This window comes from Fistularia commersonii, chromosome 34, assembly GCF_037954325.1.
Source record: "Fistularia commersonii isolate RoL2024-O1a breed Wild chromosome 34, RoL_Fcom_v1.0, whole genome shotgun sequence".
NCBI classification, from domain to species: domain Eukaryota; kingdom Metazoa; phylum Chordata; class Actinopteri; order Syngnathiformes; family Fistulariidae; genus Fistularia; species Fistularia commersonii.
Genome location: NC_141317.1, coordinates 1,182,562 through 1,201,020, shown reverse-complemented (window position 1 = coordinate 1,201,020; position 18,459 = coordinate 1,182,562). Strand labels below are relative to the sequence as shown.

The 18,459-nt window shown below is 37.8% G+C and overlaps 1 protein-coding gene across 3 annotated transcripts; it reads left to right on the top strand.

Moving 5' to 3' along the window:
- Positions 1 to 18,419, top strand: tp73 (tumor protein p73). 3 transcript variants are annotated; one of them, XM_086141392.1, is made up of 13 exons: positions 1 to 59; positions 604 to 760; positions 5,376 to 5,624; positions 11,862 to 12,048; positions 12,168 to 12,283; positions 12,853 to 12,962; positions 13,553 to 13,695; positions 13,860 to 13,948; positions 14,164 to 14,291; positions 14,428 to 14,582; positions 14,746 to 14,878; positions 16,053 to 16,146; positions 16,428 to 18,419. In XM_086141392.1, the coding sequence occupies exons 1-13, from the start codon at positions 1 to 3 to the stop codon at positions 16,824 to 16,826; spliced, it is 2,019 nt and encodes a 672-aa protein (XP_085997518.1). In that variant the 3' UTR covers positions 16,827 to 18,419. The 3 variants fall into 3 exon arrangements, with proteins under 3 accessions (XP_085997518.1, XP_085997519.1, XP_085997520.1); XM_086141393.1 differs by lacking the exons at positions 1 to 59; positions 604 to 760 and adding exons at positions 4,282 to 4,508; positions 4,839 to 4,886; XM_086141394.1 differs by lacking the exons at positions 1 to 59; positions 604 to 760 and adding an exon at positions 4,282 to 4,508.
- Positions 18,420 to 18,459: the final 40 nt, after the last annotated feature.

Sequence of the window (18,459 nt, the reverse complement as noted above, 5' to 3'; positions counted from 1 at the left end):
ATGTCCCAGTCCGCCGTTAATGAAGAGGGAGGAACCTTTGAGCACCTGTGGAGCTCCCTGTGAGTGTCAACAACACCTGTTCAAGATTGTTTTACTTCCGATCGAATGAGGAGTCTCAAGCTTTCAATTAAGTCAGCAACGTTATCACATTATTTCTTCAGGCTATAACCGCTGTCGTTTTTAATACAGATTGTGGTGTCCCTAGCTAAAGTCCCAGAAGTCTGTAATCCAAATGGATAAACTGTGTATTTTAAAAGGTAAATTAGGTAAATATAGAGTTTTCCGCAGGAAATCTGCCATCTGCCATCTGCTGTTTGTCATGAGTGCATTTGGTTAGTGCTTTCTTCAGCACATAGCAAAGTTTCAATAAGTATTGATCATATATTTTTGACCCAGGTGGCTTTTGATAAGTTTTAGGTCACTGATATTTTGTTACTATATTTTATGACTATATATGGATAAATTAGAATTTCACCTTGGCGGTTTTAATGATTTATTTGCTATATATATATATATATATATATATCGATATATATATATATATGCATGTTTTTGTGTATGTGAGACAGTGTTGACTCCTTGGTACTAAATATGTGTTGACAGGGAGCCTGACAGTACTTACTTCGAGCTTCCTCAAGCAAGCCAGCCAGGCGAGCGCCCAGTACCTTCCATCAGCACCTCAGAGAACCACAGGAGTGCTCCCGCTACTGATGTGTCCATGGATGTTTACCACATGAGGGACATGAATGACAACGTAATGGTAGGAGGATAGGAGGATGCATTCGCAGTGCAGCTTGTTGTGATAATTTTTGCAAAGTCCTTCATCTAACACACACATACGCCACTTGATCTTTTTCTTTTTCCACAATTATTACTGTATTCAAGAAGCTCCCCCAACACACACATATATGTGTGTGATTATAATATGTGTGTGTATATATGTATATATGGCGCATATGTATGAATGTATGTGTATGAATGACTGTATGAATGTATCTATATATATATATATATATATATATATATATATATAAAATTTAATTATTTTACAACAATGGTGGTAATGTGGACAATGGCCTTACTCCTTGAAATATGCACCATCGTAGGTCATTTTAGTTCATTAGAAAATTTTAAGCCCTTTCTACTTTGGTAAACCTCCTTACAAAAAATAAATGTGCAACACATTGGTTCATTTTTCCCTCCAAAGTTAAGGAGATTCCCTCCAATGTGGTTTCCCTCTCCTCCGCAACCTTTTCCCTCCCTTGGTTTCCCTGCTGAGAAACCTTTGGGGACTAAGGGGTGGTTTATGATTGTGTTGGGGGAGGGCTAATGAAAGAATAAGCCAGGACCCCTTGCTGATCCTCTGTTGTGCTGTCTGTAGGCTAGGGTGTGTCTATAGCGTATGTACAGAAATTATGTTTACATTTATGTGCAGTATTAATTAAAAAGAAACCAAATAAATAACACATTACTGATTCTTTGGAAATGCAATATCATTTCGTTTTAATTTCTTTAAATATTCAGAGTTCTTGCCATATGTAAGGTGATACTACATTTTCTCGGATGTATTCATGTTTTGAGTTTTAAAGTTCAACATTTTCAAATTTACTCTGCATCACATTTAAAAAAAGAAGATGAAATGGCTTGTTAGCAGACTAGAACATGTACTCTTGCTTGATGTTTGTCCTGTCAATTACAATTTTAGACACACTTATGTTTCCTTCTTCTGATATGGAATATTGGCAGGATCTAATCTTTAGATGGGCATGCCTGGGCCTGCTTGACCAGTCAATGAATAGTCATGACAGAAAAGGGGGGGTGGAGTCAGGAATTGTTGTTAGATGCAAGGGAAGTAGGGGAGGCCCAGTGAGGTATGATCAGGAAATGACAGAGAAGTGAGGCAGGGCACCTCCTGTATCCTTACACATGTGTGGTTCAATGGATGGGTCAGCTGGCCATGGAGAGTTTGACTCCACAAAATAGAATCACACTTGACCACAGCATAGTTTAAGTTCTATGAAGGAGTCAAGGAGGCATCATCGACACATTCCGTCTCATCTTTCAGGAACCCTAAGATGCTGTGTTGTGTGGTAAGTAATCTACAATTAATTGTCTGACATAAATAGTGTCTTCTAGTCTACATGTGTCTAAAATGTGCAAATTATGTCTCAAGACTTTTAGAATTGTTTAGTTGTGGAGGGTTGCACTGGCGATATTTTTAATGAATGAAAGAGTATTTCTTCAAGTGCTAATGTTCCTTTGGGATGGTTTGGCAATGAGATAATACATTTGTCACAGCACCTTGTTTTAATTAAATACACGTATGCGTTCATTTGAATGTTTTAAGTATGAACCAGACAGATAACACTATGAATGATCTGATAGATTGGTTTTTTTTTTTGCCACTACATTAACAGGAGAAAATATACTGCTGATGGAGTGCAGACAAATGAAACAGAGGCACTTTTTGTTTCACCAGGCCTTCGCTCTCCTCTAAAACTAGAGTGTTTTAATTGTATTTAAATATGTAATGATGAATGGTTTCTATCAGTTAGAAAATATGAATAATTTACAGTTTGGTTCAGAGGGCTCCAACTTATTTGTGAAATGTACCAAATATTCCCAACAGGGGGCAACATTCTTACGTGTCACTCTACATTTTACCTCCTCTGGTCCTCAGATCTCCTTAACATTTTCAGTCAGGCATTCACAAGTGCTCATGTTCTGACATTGTATTCACCTATGGAACCTTTGGAGAACTTTTCATTGTTTTGAAATATTTCATTCTGGTTCCGCAGAACCATTTCAAAGCATTCGTGTCTAATTTGTATACTGATGTTAAATTAAACAACAGGTTACAGTCCAAAAGGTATAGTAGCTCTACAAATACTCTCCCAATCCACAGTCTATTATACATCACTCATCTTGACATTTTAGGTTGTTCTGGGTGTCTTATCTACATTTCAAAATGGTTTTCGTGTCTTTAAAGTTCAGATTTGAGTGGCAGCTACTAGAAACACAGCCCGAAGGGTACATAAGACATTGTTAGGATGTGAAGCTTAAACATTCACAAAAAGTGATTGCACACCCACCCACACACACACACACACTCACACATACATACATACACACACATGCACATGTGCATGCACGTGCGCGCACGCGCGCGCACACACACACACACACACACACTCACACACACACACACACACACACACACACACACACACACACACACACAAACATCCATACACACATGGCTCACATAACAGGATGATAGGTTTTAGCCCTGTTTTAACATGTTGTAGATTGAGTTTAGTTACCAAGACCCAGCACACCTGTGCTAGAAATATCCTGAATCCCACTGCTGGACACTGGTAAAATAAGATCTGATAATTTCAAAAATGAAATGATCAGAAAGAAAAAGTTAGTAAGCATTTATGTTTTTCAACCTCTTCTATATGTCTTCTATATGTCTGTATGTCTTCTATATATGTGCTGTTTGCTCCTGTGTGTGTGAGTCAATCGCCAAACATACATTCAAGCATCCTTGTATAACCCATACAGTTTGCATTAAGTCCAGGACATTGACCGGACTCTCTGCTTTTGTGTGCTGAACCATGGCATTGAAACACACTAACCTGACAAATCGTAATGTACTTGTTGGAGATTCAAATGTATATATTTTTCTATTTATTAATTTAGGGACTGGACTGTGAAAAAGGAATAGGACACTTAGTGCTCTACCCAAGGATATGAAGACAGAGCTCAGCCTCCAAGATTTTTTCCACATACTACTACACCCGCATCTATATTTCACATAACTCTTTAGATTCCTCAAAGATAGGTATCAAATAGTATTCAATGAAATACTGTACCGGTAGATACTACATTTTTTGATGATGAAAGGATGTATGAAACATGTATTCACATGTTCCATACTTATTTTCCATTAAGAAAAAATAAATAGGAATGAGTATTCCAACCAAAAGTTGATCTCTCTGTGATGTACAATTGTCTATGTCCGGGGGGGGGGGGTCCGCAAACTCTTCTCTCTTTCTTTCTCTCTCTCTTTCTCTCTCTCTCACTCACTCCAAGTCTAACCAGATAGCGTTTACTTAGTTAGGCTTTCAGAGAGTGTTTTAGAGCATGTGTGTACATGTGCCCCAGCATTGCAGTCTATGTCCGGGCATGCCGTAATTAGAACGTCGTACCATTTTTTGGGTTCCCATCGCTCTTTCCCTCACTTCTTTTCTCCCTCTCCTTCAGTCTGTCGTTTCTGTCTCTCCACACAAGTCCTCACCTTTGTCCCAGCTGTACATGAGTGTTTGTGTGTACCTATGTGAGACAGAGGTTGGTTGGTGTGTCCCCTGATGCACACCTTACCTGAACTCTATGGTTTGACTTTGGTCCTGGACCCCTTTTGCTCTGCTGTATTTGGAAGTTTCTTATTTACATATTGACAAATGAGACCAAAGCATTAGAAGATGTACTACGTGAAAAAGAAGGTAATGATATTTTTTTGTCTTTTTTTGCTCGTATAAGAAGTGCGTATGTATGTGTGTTTTGAGCTATTGACTCCATTGTGATTGTTGCCATCCTTCTCTATTTAGTACATATTTATGCAGCAGAACATTGGGACTAACCCTGTTTTTTTCCTTCAAGCATTGACATGTATAACATATTGGTAACTTTGTCCTGTTGATTTAGAATCAACTGGTTTCACATTAGATGGAAATGGGACTAGCAAGGAAGTGATTGATTTTGAGGTGAGCAGGTGGACTTTTGTATTTTGCTTTTTACAAATTCTGTTCTTAAAATGTCTGTGTTTTGTTCAGGTCAAAACAGTAACAGCAGCCACAGCACTGTTCCTTCTACAGCAGCTTGTGAGTTTTATGTACAAGAAAGGGGCCTCATGGGATGGGTTAACTTTGACATGTGTGTCACCACACACCTTAGAGCAACAAATCTTCCCCGTCTGACACACAACAAGAGGACAAGAGGGGAATGGCAGGCAATTAGGAAGAGTACAGATTATGTCAATGTTTTACAACACCAGCTCTATCGCCCTAAGGAGACTACTGTGGGGTCTCTCGCTGACAAGCACACCAATATACACATACGTTTTCCCTTAAATGCTTGATTATTTATTGAAGTCTCTGGCCTCTTTATATGTGAATGTAACATACTGCTCAGTCTTGAAAATGGACACATGACCTCACGCACAGTGGGCAACGCTTGTTCTCCAGCGTAATCTGACCTCCCTCTGCGACTCACAGTGCTGTATCTCCCACACCTCTACCTGTGTCCTCCCTCCATCGCTCTCCTCCCTCTTCACCTCCCTCATTGCCTTTGCTTTTATTTTCTCTCCCCAGTCCCAGTACAACTTGCTGAGCAGCAGCATGGAAAGCCTGGGGAGCCGCACAACGTCTGCCAGCCCATACAGTTCCGAGAACGCCTCCTCCTCGGCCGTGCCCACGCCTTCACCCTACTCCCAGCCCAACTCCACCTTTGAGGGCCTCTCGCCTGCGCCGGCCATACCCTCCAACACCGACTACCCGGGACCGCACGCCTTTCAGGTGTCCTTTCAGCAGTCTAGCACTGCCAAGTCGGCCACATGGACTGTGAGTACACAAACTCTTTTCTTTGACTTAAGGTCTGTGTGTGGTTGTGTGTTTAGGTGTGTGTGTGTGTGTGTGTGTGTGTGTTCTTCACTCTTTCTTATTCTCTTTTTCTCACTGTGTTTTACCGAGTAACTTGCATTGACACAAACTGTCACATCAAGACTGGCAAACATACCTTAACTCGAGTACAAGTATGTAGCATTTAATAGAAGGAATCAGACCACTCTGATTCACATAGTCTGCTATTCACCCCTTATAAACAAATTTTAGGAGCGCAACTATCACACCTGCATGAACATCTCCCTTTTCGTCTAACAATTTGGTTTCCAAGATCGTAAAAAAGCTTGGTTGTTGCAACATTTTTATTTCAATATATCATTTTGGTACGAGTCATACTTACCTGCTTTTCACTGTAAATCAGATAGAACATTGTAATTTTCAAACTTTTCACTATGTATTATGAACAGTATAATACAGATTAATTTATTTTACAGTGTACTGCAGCAGCATCATTCGGAAGACTCAAAAGGCAGGGTTTCATCCAACATCAGCGGCTTGATCAACTTTTATTGCTAAAGGTCAAAATCTTATGGAAGTCCTTGAGTGAGACACTGAATATGTAGATTTCTACTGCAGAGCTGGGTATCAGCTGTCAACAGTGAGTGAATAAGTGTGAATGAGTGAACTTTATTAAATCAATCAACATAAGGTCCTTTGGCTATCATTACAAACCTAATTTGTCATTTAATAACATAAATGCTTCTACGACTATCACCAACACCAGCATTTAGTGCAACAGAAGTATAAGTAGAAAAACTCCATTACAGAAAGGACTGTTGCATTTTAAGAGGAAAAGAATAATTACAAATTGATATGATGAAACAACCTCACAAACACACACACACACACACACACACACACACACACAGACACTGATACAAGAGCCACCTCATTTCTACTGTCACCCTTAGCAATCCTCCATTTGACCTTTTTAAAGAGAAAAAAGATACAACTACATTCCCTTCTCTCCCTCTTGAACTGTGTGTCTGTCTGTGTGTGTGTGTGTGTGCATGCACATGAGTGCGCGTGTGTGTGTCTGTTTGATTCTGTTCCTGTGAATTCTTTGTTTGTTTGAGTGAGGGGCTCCTCTATGGCTTTGTTTGCTGGAGGTAACCATGCATGGTGGGCTCTTTTACTAAACCGTCAGTGATGTAAAAGGATCTCTCTCTGGACCTTAGAGTCTGATCTTTGACCTGCTGCTTTTCTTTCTCCATCTCTTTCTTCCTGTGGTCTTAACCTCATCAGAGCTGTCCCCTTTGGTGCCTAAAATTTCACACTATCCACTCATGAAATACATACCGACTTCTAATGACTTACCTGAGCTTTCACGTCAACAATATTGATAAGGGATTACAAAGTATTTCAATGAATAATAATGAAATGCTAAAATTTATTGACAACATGTTTCAACCTGTTAAGTTTATCTTGACGTGACATCCTGGTCTGCAAAAGACAGCCCATTTGCCACTAAATAATTTCTGTTTATTTTTTTAATTTGCCCAAGCTTTTCAGGGAATCGTTTAAATAACCACATGATACAGACTTAGAAAACCACCTTGTTTATTCCTGGCCTCAGGCCGGACACCTGGTCATTTTGGTTCTTCATCACACTGATAATTCACTGATACACACATGGACAAACCACAAATTCATTGACTATATAGTAGAGCAGGTATCCCCCAACTGGAAGGCTGGCGGCTTGATTCTCAGCTCCTCCTGTCTGAATGCTGACATGTCCTTGGGCAAGACAGGGGTCCTCGATGGCCTGGTTTGTGTCTCTGCCAGCATTGGTGTGTGACTGTGTGTGAATGGGTTAAGGTAAACCATTGTGAAACTGAAAGAGGAGAGCATTTTTCATTTGCAGCCAGGCAATAAAGATTAGTTGTTTTGAGCTGTTCGTTGCCATTTTATATATGATAAAGAGAAGGAAATAAGCATATATACATACATAAATATAAATATTATTAAATCAGACGTCCTGTGTTTCAATGTGTTTTGTCAATGTGTTGACAAAAGAGTGTCCATATTACGAGTCCCATTGTGTAAATGAGGGAGATACAGGGCAGGTAATTTCCTTTGGTTCCAAGCCTTGGCATTATGAAGGACGCTCATAAATAAATTTGGTCAACTTTGATTTTTTTACAACTGGTACAGCTCTTTTTGGAGATTATGGAAAAAAATAAATCCCACAGCATTAAGAGAAGATGAAAGAAGAGGATAGAAAAGAAAAGAAAAGAAAAGAAAAGAAATAAAAGAAAAGAAAAGAAAAGAAAAGAAAAGAAAAGAAAAGAAAAGAAAAGAAAAGAAAAGAAAAGAAAAGAAAAGAAAAGAAAAGAAAAGAAAAGAAAAGAATAGAAAAGAATAGAAAAGAAAAGAAAAGAAAAGAGCACACAGCCAAGCCTATGACTAACTTCTCTGGTACTCTTCCCGCTCCATTACCGTCTCCTCAAGATGCAAGACATTAGTGATAATAGGCTGGAATTTCTGTCGCTCTCTTGTTTTTGAGGATGATTCCTTGGCCTCTAAGCAAGCAAAGCATCACAGCAATTGGAAATGAGATATGACACCTCAGCCTTGCCAATATAATGAGACTGTGTTCCATACACTCAGAACCAAGTGTATGAATGTGTGTGCATACACTATGTGTGAGCAGTGTATTAGGGGCAGTGTGATGCAGCTGAGTGCAAGCTCAAGCATGCACTGCACGGCGGCTTGTCAGCAGCTGCTGTTCCCAGCTATTAGTTTCTCTCTGTTAGGAAGCGGGTCTCAACAGGCCTTGCACAATGCATCTTCCCCTTCTTTTCCTCATGCATCATTGTCATCACATCATTGTTGGCCTTCCCAATGAACATCAGCTTGGAGAAAACATACATTTATCTAGATGAACTCTATTTTGATGCTCAGATTTAAAATAGAAAATGAGAAAAGAAAAATCTGTATTTAAAAATGGGGCTGTGTAATTCATATTGGTTTGTGAAACAATTAAGAAACGACCCAATAAATTAGGTGCCTGACTAAAATAGAATCCAATCCAGAAGTTGTATTTTATTATCAAGCAGGGCAACTGGGAAACCAGTGTGACATGTTCTTGTTAAGTGTCCCATTACATTCTTTTCCACTGAGTTTTGACCAACCGCAAAGAACAGTGATTTTACAATGTACCATACTAGTGTCAGGTTAACACTGAAAAGTATGAAACTCTTCAACATTCATTTATCAATTTTCAAAATATATCTTCTAAAATCATCATATACCATCACAGAAATGCACTTGTTCATCACTTAATCTATTAATCATGTAGTTGCACACAGTTTTTTAATTCAAAGTTAACAATTTTCATTATTGATTGATGAGCTTGTGTCTTAAACCCCAGCTTATCAACTGTAGAAAAAGTTTTTTTTTTATTATTATCTATTTTCGGGAAACAGTTGGCTTTTGAACATTTGGGCATTGAACTCCGATCAATATGTTTTTTCCCTACAATAGACAATTCAACAAACCAATAAATTGAAAAAATGATCAACTGTCTAATTAACAATGGGGAAAAAACATTAGTTGCAACTTTAATCACTTTTCAGTGTATTCAATAGTTTTAAAAATAATTTCTATATTTTGAATTATTGACACTTTTGGATGAAAATAATTTATAGTGAATTTGAGAGGGACAAGCTTGTATATGGATGGCAATCTGGCAATTATCACCCTGTCTCCAGAAGCCTGTCAGGACCTGCCTCCACTGGTCCACTGTGTAACAACTGGGAGATGGAGGGATTCAATCACTAACATCATTGGCGCAATGATATCTCGCATTATAATGAAATCAGGATCTTTGGAGTAGGGTGTTGGTAGCTATGTGTAGTAGAGTGTAGGGAGCTGTAACAGTTTTAGAAAGAATGACTTAAGCACAGCATGACTTTCAGCTACTGCTTGTTAACGCAGAAAATATTTCGGCCACTCACCATCGTATAATTCTAATTTATGCCCCTTTCCATGTCAGCATCAAGAAAACTGTCTAAAAAGTTGTGTCTTTTTCCTTTCATTTTCACTGACTAATTATCTTGGTCCATCCACAGATGTGATTCTCTCAGTTGTACTTTACTAGCGACTAGTAGCAGGAAAGTAGGGGAAAGTAGCAGGGGAATTTTATTGTCTGACTGTTGTCTTTGCAGGTTCTTGGGCATCTTTATGTTTCAATACAGTTGCCAAAAAATATCAAATTAGCATGATAGTGGACCAGTTAACCACTGAATACCCAGTGCACTTAGTATTCTGACACATAACCATGATGCTTAGACATCTTGGGTTCAATTGTTTTAAATAATGTGTTAATATAATTTCTATTCCAACATGTCAAAAGCAAAAAGATAATATTTTTATATCACTGACACAGCCTGTATGCTGGTATAGAGGAAAATTGTGTAGTTGTTGTGTCTTCATAAAATCATTTATTCATGGTATGGGTGAGATGTTGAAACTTGTTAGGAAAGGCAGTGGAGGGGTTTCCACACTGGTATTTCATTGCCCTTGGGTGTGCTCATGGGTAGGGTGTGTGTGCATGTGTGTATGCGTGCGTGTGTGTGCGTGTGCGGTGTGTGTGCATGTGCATTTGTACGATGGGGGGTGCCTGCATGACTGTATGCATGCATGGGAGGGAGGACAGTACCTGCAATGTGTGTGGTTCCATGTGTGCATAGTAACAGTGTCATAACAAGAATTTTAAGAGGTTGTTGGTTGGGGAACCCCCCAGTTTTCACCATGACAGAGTTAGTATGGTGAAGGACTCATGTCTTGGTCTTTGTTTTTTTCTTTTTAACTAAAAAAGAGATAAGAAAGGAAAATGATTATTGAATAATCCTTCTATCTTAAAACCCAGGCAGCATTATAACTATGATAAGTATGAGCAAGTGTTCATAAATATAGAATAATTTTCACACAATTGAATGAAATTCGTGCAAATAAATAAAAGGAAGAATAATTCATATAAGGTAGAAACCTTGTTGTTGTACTGAAGAAAAATACACTTGAAAGATATTTCATGTGTGGGTTTGTAGCATCTTCCAAACAAATACTTTTTTCAGACAACACATCACCAGTTTTTGAAGTCATCAGTGCAAACCGTTCGGTGATTTAATTCACTAGAAGCACTGATGCAGATATGATTGATGTTACTGTATTAATATTCTGACATAAAAAAAGAATAACGGATAACCAAAAACTAGAATTCCTTTAAACCTTTTTCAATAGACATTACGAGAAAAACGCTGGTTATTGCACCCTCCATATACAGCCTTGTCTTTTGTGTCATTCTGATATATCGAAAAATAAAATACAAAAAGACAATTCAAATAGACCCTTAAAAAACATTTTGTTCCTGTAAACCATTACAGTTGGACCTGTATAGATCAATCTCTTACTCTGTCATATGGTACACGATACTGAATTTGTGCGCTGGCCCACTAAAGCAAGTCCAAACAGGAAAGACTCAATTTTTTTCCTTTTTTTTTCTTTTCTTTTTTTTCTTTTTTTTTTTCTTTGAACGTCTCGTTTTTTTTTCAAGATTTTTAGTGAGATTTTGTGATTGTGTCAGGGCATGTTAAGGCTTTTCTATCCCCTGTGCTGGTGTCTTTACATGCATAAAACATGCTCACACATGTTTGAATGATTGCAAGCTGAGGAATTCACTTAACTTGATGTAAATTACTTAATGGCTAAAATGAATTTCAATAACAGCATCTAAATAGAATAATGTTTTCCCGATGTTTCATCCAAGACTTAAAACATTTAAAACAGGCCATCAACATATTTTCTGCCCTTACTATTGCTCTATGTTTCCTAATACCTCTGTCTTGGGAGTGATCCAAAAATATTGAAAAAAATATTTTGGTTGTCATCGCTATGTGTTTTATGTACTGACATTTGGAGAGCTTGCGGTAATGAAAATGTGACAAAAAAAATGAACCATAATATCTTAGATGATTCTCTTAATTCTTTCTCTTTCTGTATCTCTCAACCTGCATTCTTTTTAAGATAGCCAGACAGCGAGAAAAGCTCAATTTTGGGGGCATTTCTTTTGGATTTGAGTACGAGTAACTATTTGCACAACATACATAAAACAGCTATTTCAAACGTTAAATTGCTTATTTAAAATGACCCTATGTCTGTTTATTCCCTGCCTAGTATTCACCCTTGCTGAAGAAGCTCTACTGTCAGATTGCCAAGACCTGTCCTATCCAAATCAAGCTGTCCTCCTCTCCACCCCATGGCAGTATCATCAGAGCCATGCCTGTCTACAAAAAGGCAGAGCACGTCACAGAAGTGGTCAAACGCTGCCCTAACCACGAACTAGGACGAGACTTCAATGATGGTAGGATCATCAAGCTGCTTTGAGAATATATTTAAAGTCATTGTCTGTGGAGTCACCCTGGAGAGAGAGAGAGATACATAAATTATTAATCACATTTGTTCTATTTATCCCTTTCTCAGGCCAAGCAGCCCCGGCTAGTCACCTCATCCGAGTGGAAGGGAATAACCTCTCTCAGTATATTGATGATCCTGTAACAGGCCGTCAGAGTGTCTTTGTGCCCTATGAAGCTCCACAGGTTGGGGGGGTTCATTTACTACCCTATAGCAGAGATTCAAAGTATAGAGAAATTGTCAATGGCTTTCATATAACTATTATTGGCCACAAAAAAATGTCTCTATAATTATTAAATAGATATAATGTGATATAATTGTGCTGTACCTAAAGGACATCCATTGTTAAAGCTACAGAAAAACCTATAACAATTTACAAATGTAGATATCTAAATATCTGAAATATCTTGAATAACAGACAGATTTCAACAGAGATCAGTCAAGTACGTACAAAAGGAAAGGTCAGTTTGATTAAAAATTCTGAATAATCACTGACAAATGTAAGACAATGACAGATGTAAGACAAGTCTCAACAGGTGATAGAAATCATCATTTCTGTTGAATTGTTAAAAGGACTGCAATGATCTCGCTTCAGCTTGCAGTACCTGCACTACAACACTGCCACCTAGTTGTAGGAAATTACCATCAATCAAAACTGTTTTTTGCCCAGGAGAAAATGTTGATGGAGTTCCTTTTGATGTAAGACAGGGTAAACCTTGAAATGTGGTATCAGATTTATTCCTATGTGTTGCAGGTGGGGACCGAATTTACAACAATCCTGTATAACTTCATGTGCAACAGCAGTTGTGTTGGTGGCATGAACAGAAGACCCATCCTCATTATTATTACTTTAGAGACAAGGGAGTAAGTTATTTGAATTATGTGTGCAATTATTATCTTTTTCGTAACATAATTTATTTGCCTGCCAATATTCCACAAAACTACATTGTGGCATTATTATAATTATTAATCCACATATTGTTGTTTATGGAATTATGGAATTATGGAATTATGGAATTAATGGATTATGGAATACAATACGTAATTTATTTAGTGCATACTTTATACATACTTTATTTAGATAAATGTAAGTAAAGAAATTGCTGGGAAAAATGTTTGTATGGACATACAAGTCTCCTTTTACTTGGAAACCATCTCTTCATGTCTTATTCATGATTTCCATATAATCCCAGCTTTTCTGAGCTAATTTAGGTTAATCATAAAAAAGCAATATCATTATATTTCAGAGAATCACTCGTCCTGAATGCTAGATATATCTCAATTCAATATCAGATGTAATAGTAGACGGTTAACAGTGTATGCTCTCAGTAACCGTGTGGCACAGGTACTTGGATTTAACTGGGAATACTTGAAAAAATATGAATTTCATCACTATTTTCTAGGCAAACCAAATTTTCATAAAAAGCATGTTCTGTGTCTAATCATTGCAACAGCGGACAAGTCTTGGGCAGGAGATCATTTGAAGGTCGGATATGTGCGTGTCCTGGCCGAGACCGCAAAGCTGATGAAGACCACTTCAGGGAACAACAGGCCCTGAATGAGAGTGTTGCCAAAAATGGCAATGCTAACAAACGCAGTGAGTTGACTAGATTAAATGGCAGCTACACATTCCGAAGAATTATAGACATCATTCCATTTAATATATCTGTCTGTAAGTCCAGCATTTTCAATGCGTCATGTCTGGTTTGTCGATCATTGACAGATCAGAAATTGATAATGTTTTTTTTCTGTCATCCACAGGTTTTAAACAGAGCCCACCAAATATTCCAAGTCCTAATATTCACACGAGGAAGAGGCGGCATGGAGATGATGAGATTTACTATATTCCTGTGAGAGCTTTTAAGACACATGTTATTTTGCTGTAAAATTATTTGAAAACTATCATACATAACCATCGTATTTTAAAAAACATTCAGAATGTAATAATTATGTGGAGATATAAATACTGACTAAAAGAACAAAACAGGCCCAAAAGCAGTTTGTAAACGATATACTTACATTCATTGTTACATACTGTTATGTTTCATGTTCTGCCTGTGTGTAGGTACGTGGTCGGGAACATTTTGAACTACTTATGAAAATTAAAGACAGTTTGGAGCTGGTGGAGCTGGTGCCGCAGCAGCTGGTGGATTCCTATAGACAGCAAACACAGCAGCAACTCCTGCAGAGACCGTGAGTCACTCAAACATACACGTAAACAGAGACACCTAATGATGCTCTGAGGGACAATAAGATCGGGTCCCTTGCATCTTGCCTAAAGAATCATTAATTTATCCAACATCCTACTATTGTAACCTTTCTTTTTCAGGAACCATATAGCATCTCCTTCTTCTTACTCTCCACTTTCCAACATGAGCAAGCTTCATGCTCACGGAGGCCTTGGCAAACCTCCATCAGTCAATCATATGTTGGGGCAACAGTCTCACCAACATCCCACTGCCCCTACCCCTATTGCACACATGGGTGAGTGTCAGTATGTGTGTATTTGGGAATATGTGTGCAGATGAGCTGATGAAGAAGATTTATCAAACAACTTTTTCATAATGTTCTGATTTAAAAAATATTGATACGGAAGCAACATGTGTATGTAAACATGTCTAACTGGCCATACTTTCTCTTCTCACAGGACCCAATATGCTCAACAGCCACCATATGCAGACTAATGGTGATATGAATGGTGGCCACAGCAGTCAGACTCTTGTATCTGCTTCCCACTGCAGCCCACCTCCTCAGTATAATCCTGACCCCAACCTTGTCAGGTACCTCACCCTCCAATGACACTCCTTTTTTGCCTTGTAAAAGACTTGCAGACAATTAGATGCACTTGTGGAATTAAATGTGAATGTGTGGCATGCCGTTGTCGTACCAACTACTTTTTGTGGCAGTATACATACAAATGTGGTCAAACTGTTGTTTGTTGTTTTTCTTATTCCTTTGTTTTGTTTTTCTGTTTTATAGGAAATGTGCTTAGAACTGTGTTATATGGTCAAGTTGACTTGATTACGCCTGCTTTGTAAAGGCTTTGCAAATGCATCACAAATCTTCTGGTACCCATGTCTGCATATATATCATGTCAATCAGTGCTTTAACAATCAAACAGGGAGAGATTCCTGGAAAGGCTGTGTGCTCGACATATCAGAGAGAATTTTCTTGTGGCGGCAATGTAAGATAAAGTGGTCCTGTCCTTGACAAGTGACTAGAAGTGCACTTAAGTGTCTGCCTTTGTTTTTGTTATAAGTCCAAATTTAATGCACAAAACAATTTAATCACCAGGCTCTTAAGAGCTGAAAATATCCAGTCTGTAAATCAGATGTATTGACGAAAGAACGCCACATCTCTTTGTTTGACTCAGATAACTGAGCTATAACACGGACCACCACGACTGCTGCCGAAGGGTTTGTGATGTCATGCAAAAGCCCAAACTATATGTCATACAGATACATCTTAAATCAGTCACATGAGTTATTTTGTATCAAAGCCATAAAATTATATGCAATGCATCACAGCAAGTTAGCTTCACATTTCCATTGTTTATGTTACAGTTTCTGTTTAATTTAAATAACTTTTTTTCGATTTTCGAAGATATGTCAGTTCAGTCTTTTTGATACATGGTCTATGCTTTTACGTCTTGAAACATTTAATAAAGTTTATATTAATCTCTTTGGCTACTATAATGTCATGTTTAATATAATTTTAATGTGTACAGATAGCTACTTTTTCAGTCATGCTGTATGTTGCCAAAACTTTAATACGCCATGTATTTATAATAAAGGTTCTTCACCAAAGAAAGAATGGCCTTATGAATCATTAATGTAAATGTATATTCCTTATTTTGAGATGCATAGTTGTGTCCCCCTTTGACAAAATATATGTAACAAATCACTCAGTTTTAAAATAAACTAACTAAGCAGTCCTGCTTTTCTTCCCATACAGTTTTCTAACCAGTCTTGGATGTCAGAACTTCATTGAGTACTTCACCTCCCAAGGCCTCCAGACTATTTATCATCTTGAGACTCTCTCAATGGAGGTAACCAATTAAAAAACACTTTAGAAAACAATGGGGAAAGGATGAATTAATCTGAGTAAGACATTACTTCACATTATCAATATAAAGTAGTAAGACCATTCAATGAAAATATATTTTCCTGAGAATTAAAAGTATTCTTTTTAGCATTACTGTTATCATTGTTATTTTTTAGCAGTGGCAGTAGTAGTAGTAGTAGAAATTTTGTTGTCAGAATTTTGTACCTCCCACTAACCTGCTAAACTCTTCAAATTTAACTTTTCTACATTGTCCAACTCCACCAGGATTTAGGTGCCCTGAAGATACCAGAGCAGACTCGTATTGCCATTTGGCGAGGTCTGCAGGACATGAAACAGGGTGCTTCCCTTCAACTACCTGCCTCAACTCATCATGACTGCCATGGCCAACAGCTTCTTTGCTCAAGCAGTAATATGACTGCCTCTGCAATGGCTGCCATTGGTGCTGCCAGTGGGGAACTGCAACGCCAGCGTGTAATGGAGGCTGTGCATTTTCGTGTCCGCCACACTATAACCATACCCAACCGGTCAGGTGTTGTTGGGACATCAGGGATGACAGCAGCTACTGATGAATGGGCTGACTTTGGCTTTGACATGCCTGACTGCAAGGTTTCACGTAGCAAGCACTCCATCAAGGAGGAGTTCATGGAAAGTGAAGTTCGCTAAGCCCAAAAAGAACCTTTGGACTGTATAGCCAATATCACTTTCAACAGCTTATTTAAAGACTAATACTATGTGTGTAGTATCTTTGAATATGCTTGTATGTGTTGCTGTCACATTTTATTCAATGACTTTGTGGGAATGTACCATGACATTAGTTTAAGCCTACCACTGTATTACCAGAGCAATGCTAGACATATGCAATCTGAACAATATGTGGTAGCAATTGCACAAAAGTAGTATAATTCATGTCAGCTCTATAGCATTAATATTTCCAGTTTTGTGTGTGGATACACAAAATTGTCTCTCCACTGGCCTATTTATTTTTCTTTCTGTTTTCTGTCAGTTTCAGAGCTGTTTAAACTGTGTCTTGTGAATGTTTTGGGGCTAGATAGGCTTGAACAGGGGATTGTTAGATTTTAAAACATGTATCTGCTGTTTGAAACAAATGCATAGTATCATATGGTATGTTAAGCTCACACAACAGGACAAGAATGGATCTGATAGAGTCATGACATCCAGATTATCATGTCTTTATTATCTAATTGTTAATTATTTAACAGGTTTGGTATTAATGATTTGTATTGATGAAAGGTAATGGGAATCAGAGTCAACCTATCATATCAAAAATTGGACTTTACATTCAAGGATTTCTTTTTCAGATCTGAGGGTGTACTGTTCTAATTACTGCTTAGAAAGTCATTGCTAACAATGAAAAATTATCAGAAAACAGTATTATCCATAAATGCATAGGTAGGTACCTTATTCATCCCTGGGGGGAAATTCACAAATATCAGGGACTTAATCTGATTTGTGAATAGTAAATATCATCCCATTTAACAAAGAAGCCACAGAAGACAGTAGTTTTTTGTTTGTTTGTTTTGTGTGTATTTTGAAAGACCTTGCGGGGCAAGGTCCTCATGCATTGATTATTGCTCGATGTGTACGTTGTATCTGTCTTCATGGCACTTGTTTGTGAATATTTAAAAGAAACATTCCAGTTTAATTGCCATCTAGCAATTGATCAAGATGCAATCGCAGTGTCAATATTGTTCATGGTCAGGACTTAACACTTAATTGTGACTGAATCACATTACATTTCATCCTAAAAACGTATTGATAAAATACTTATTGAGAAAAAAACAACAACACGCACACACACACACACACACACACACACACACACATACACACACACACACACACATACACACACACACATACACACACACACACACACACACACACACACACACACACACACACACACACACAACCATTAAGCAACTGGTCAAAAAAAATGAGCACTTTAATTGTTTAAACTCAAAATATTTTAGGGTTCCGTGTGCTTATGATCAGTATTATCAGTTATCTTGTAAATAATAACCGTGACTTGTCATGTAATTCTGGCCATTTTTGCTATCAGTTTTGTAAAGATGGAATGAAGTTGTTAACCGTCCGTGTCACAGGCACTGTACATCAATGTTCATTAGACTATAAGGCTGTTCAATTAATTGTTTTTCTTATAAATCATGGATACTGAAATATTTTCCCAGTTGTAATGTCTATATATGTAAGAAAAAAATCACAAGATCGCTTACATTTTACTTTTATTAATCCAAGCTTTGAAATTTAATTC

Bases quoted from the DNA above. Each gene is read 5' to 3' on its own strand.
- tp73 (XM_086141392.1), top strand. From the start codon at position 1: ATGTCCCAGTCCGCCGTTAATGAAGAGGGAGGAACCTTTGAGCACCTG. The intron at 5,625-11,861 runs GTGAGTACACAA...TTCCCTGCCTAG, and splicing joins CCAAGTCGGCCACATGGACT to TATTCACCCTTGCTGAAGAA. The intron at 13,696-13,859 runs GTGAGTTGACTA...TGTCATCCACAG, and splicing joins TGGCAATGCTAACAAACGCA to GTTTTAAACAGAGCCCACCA.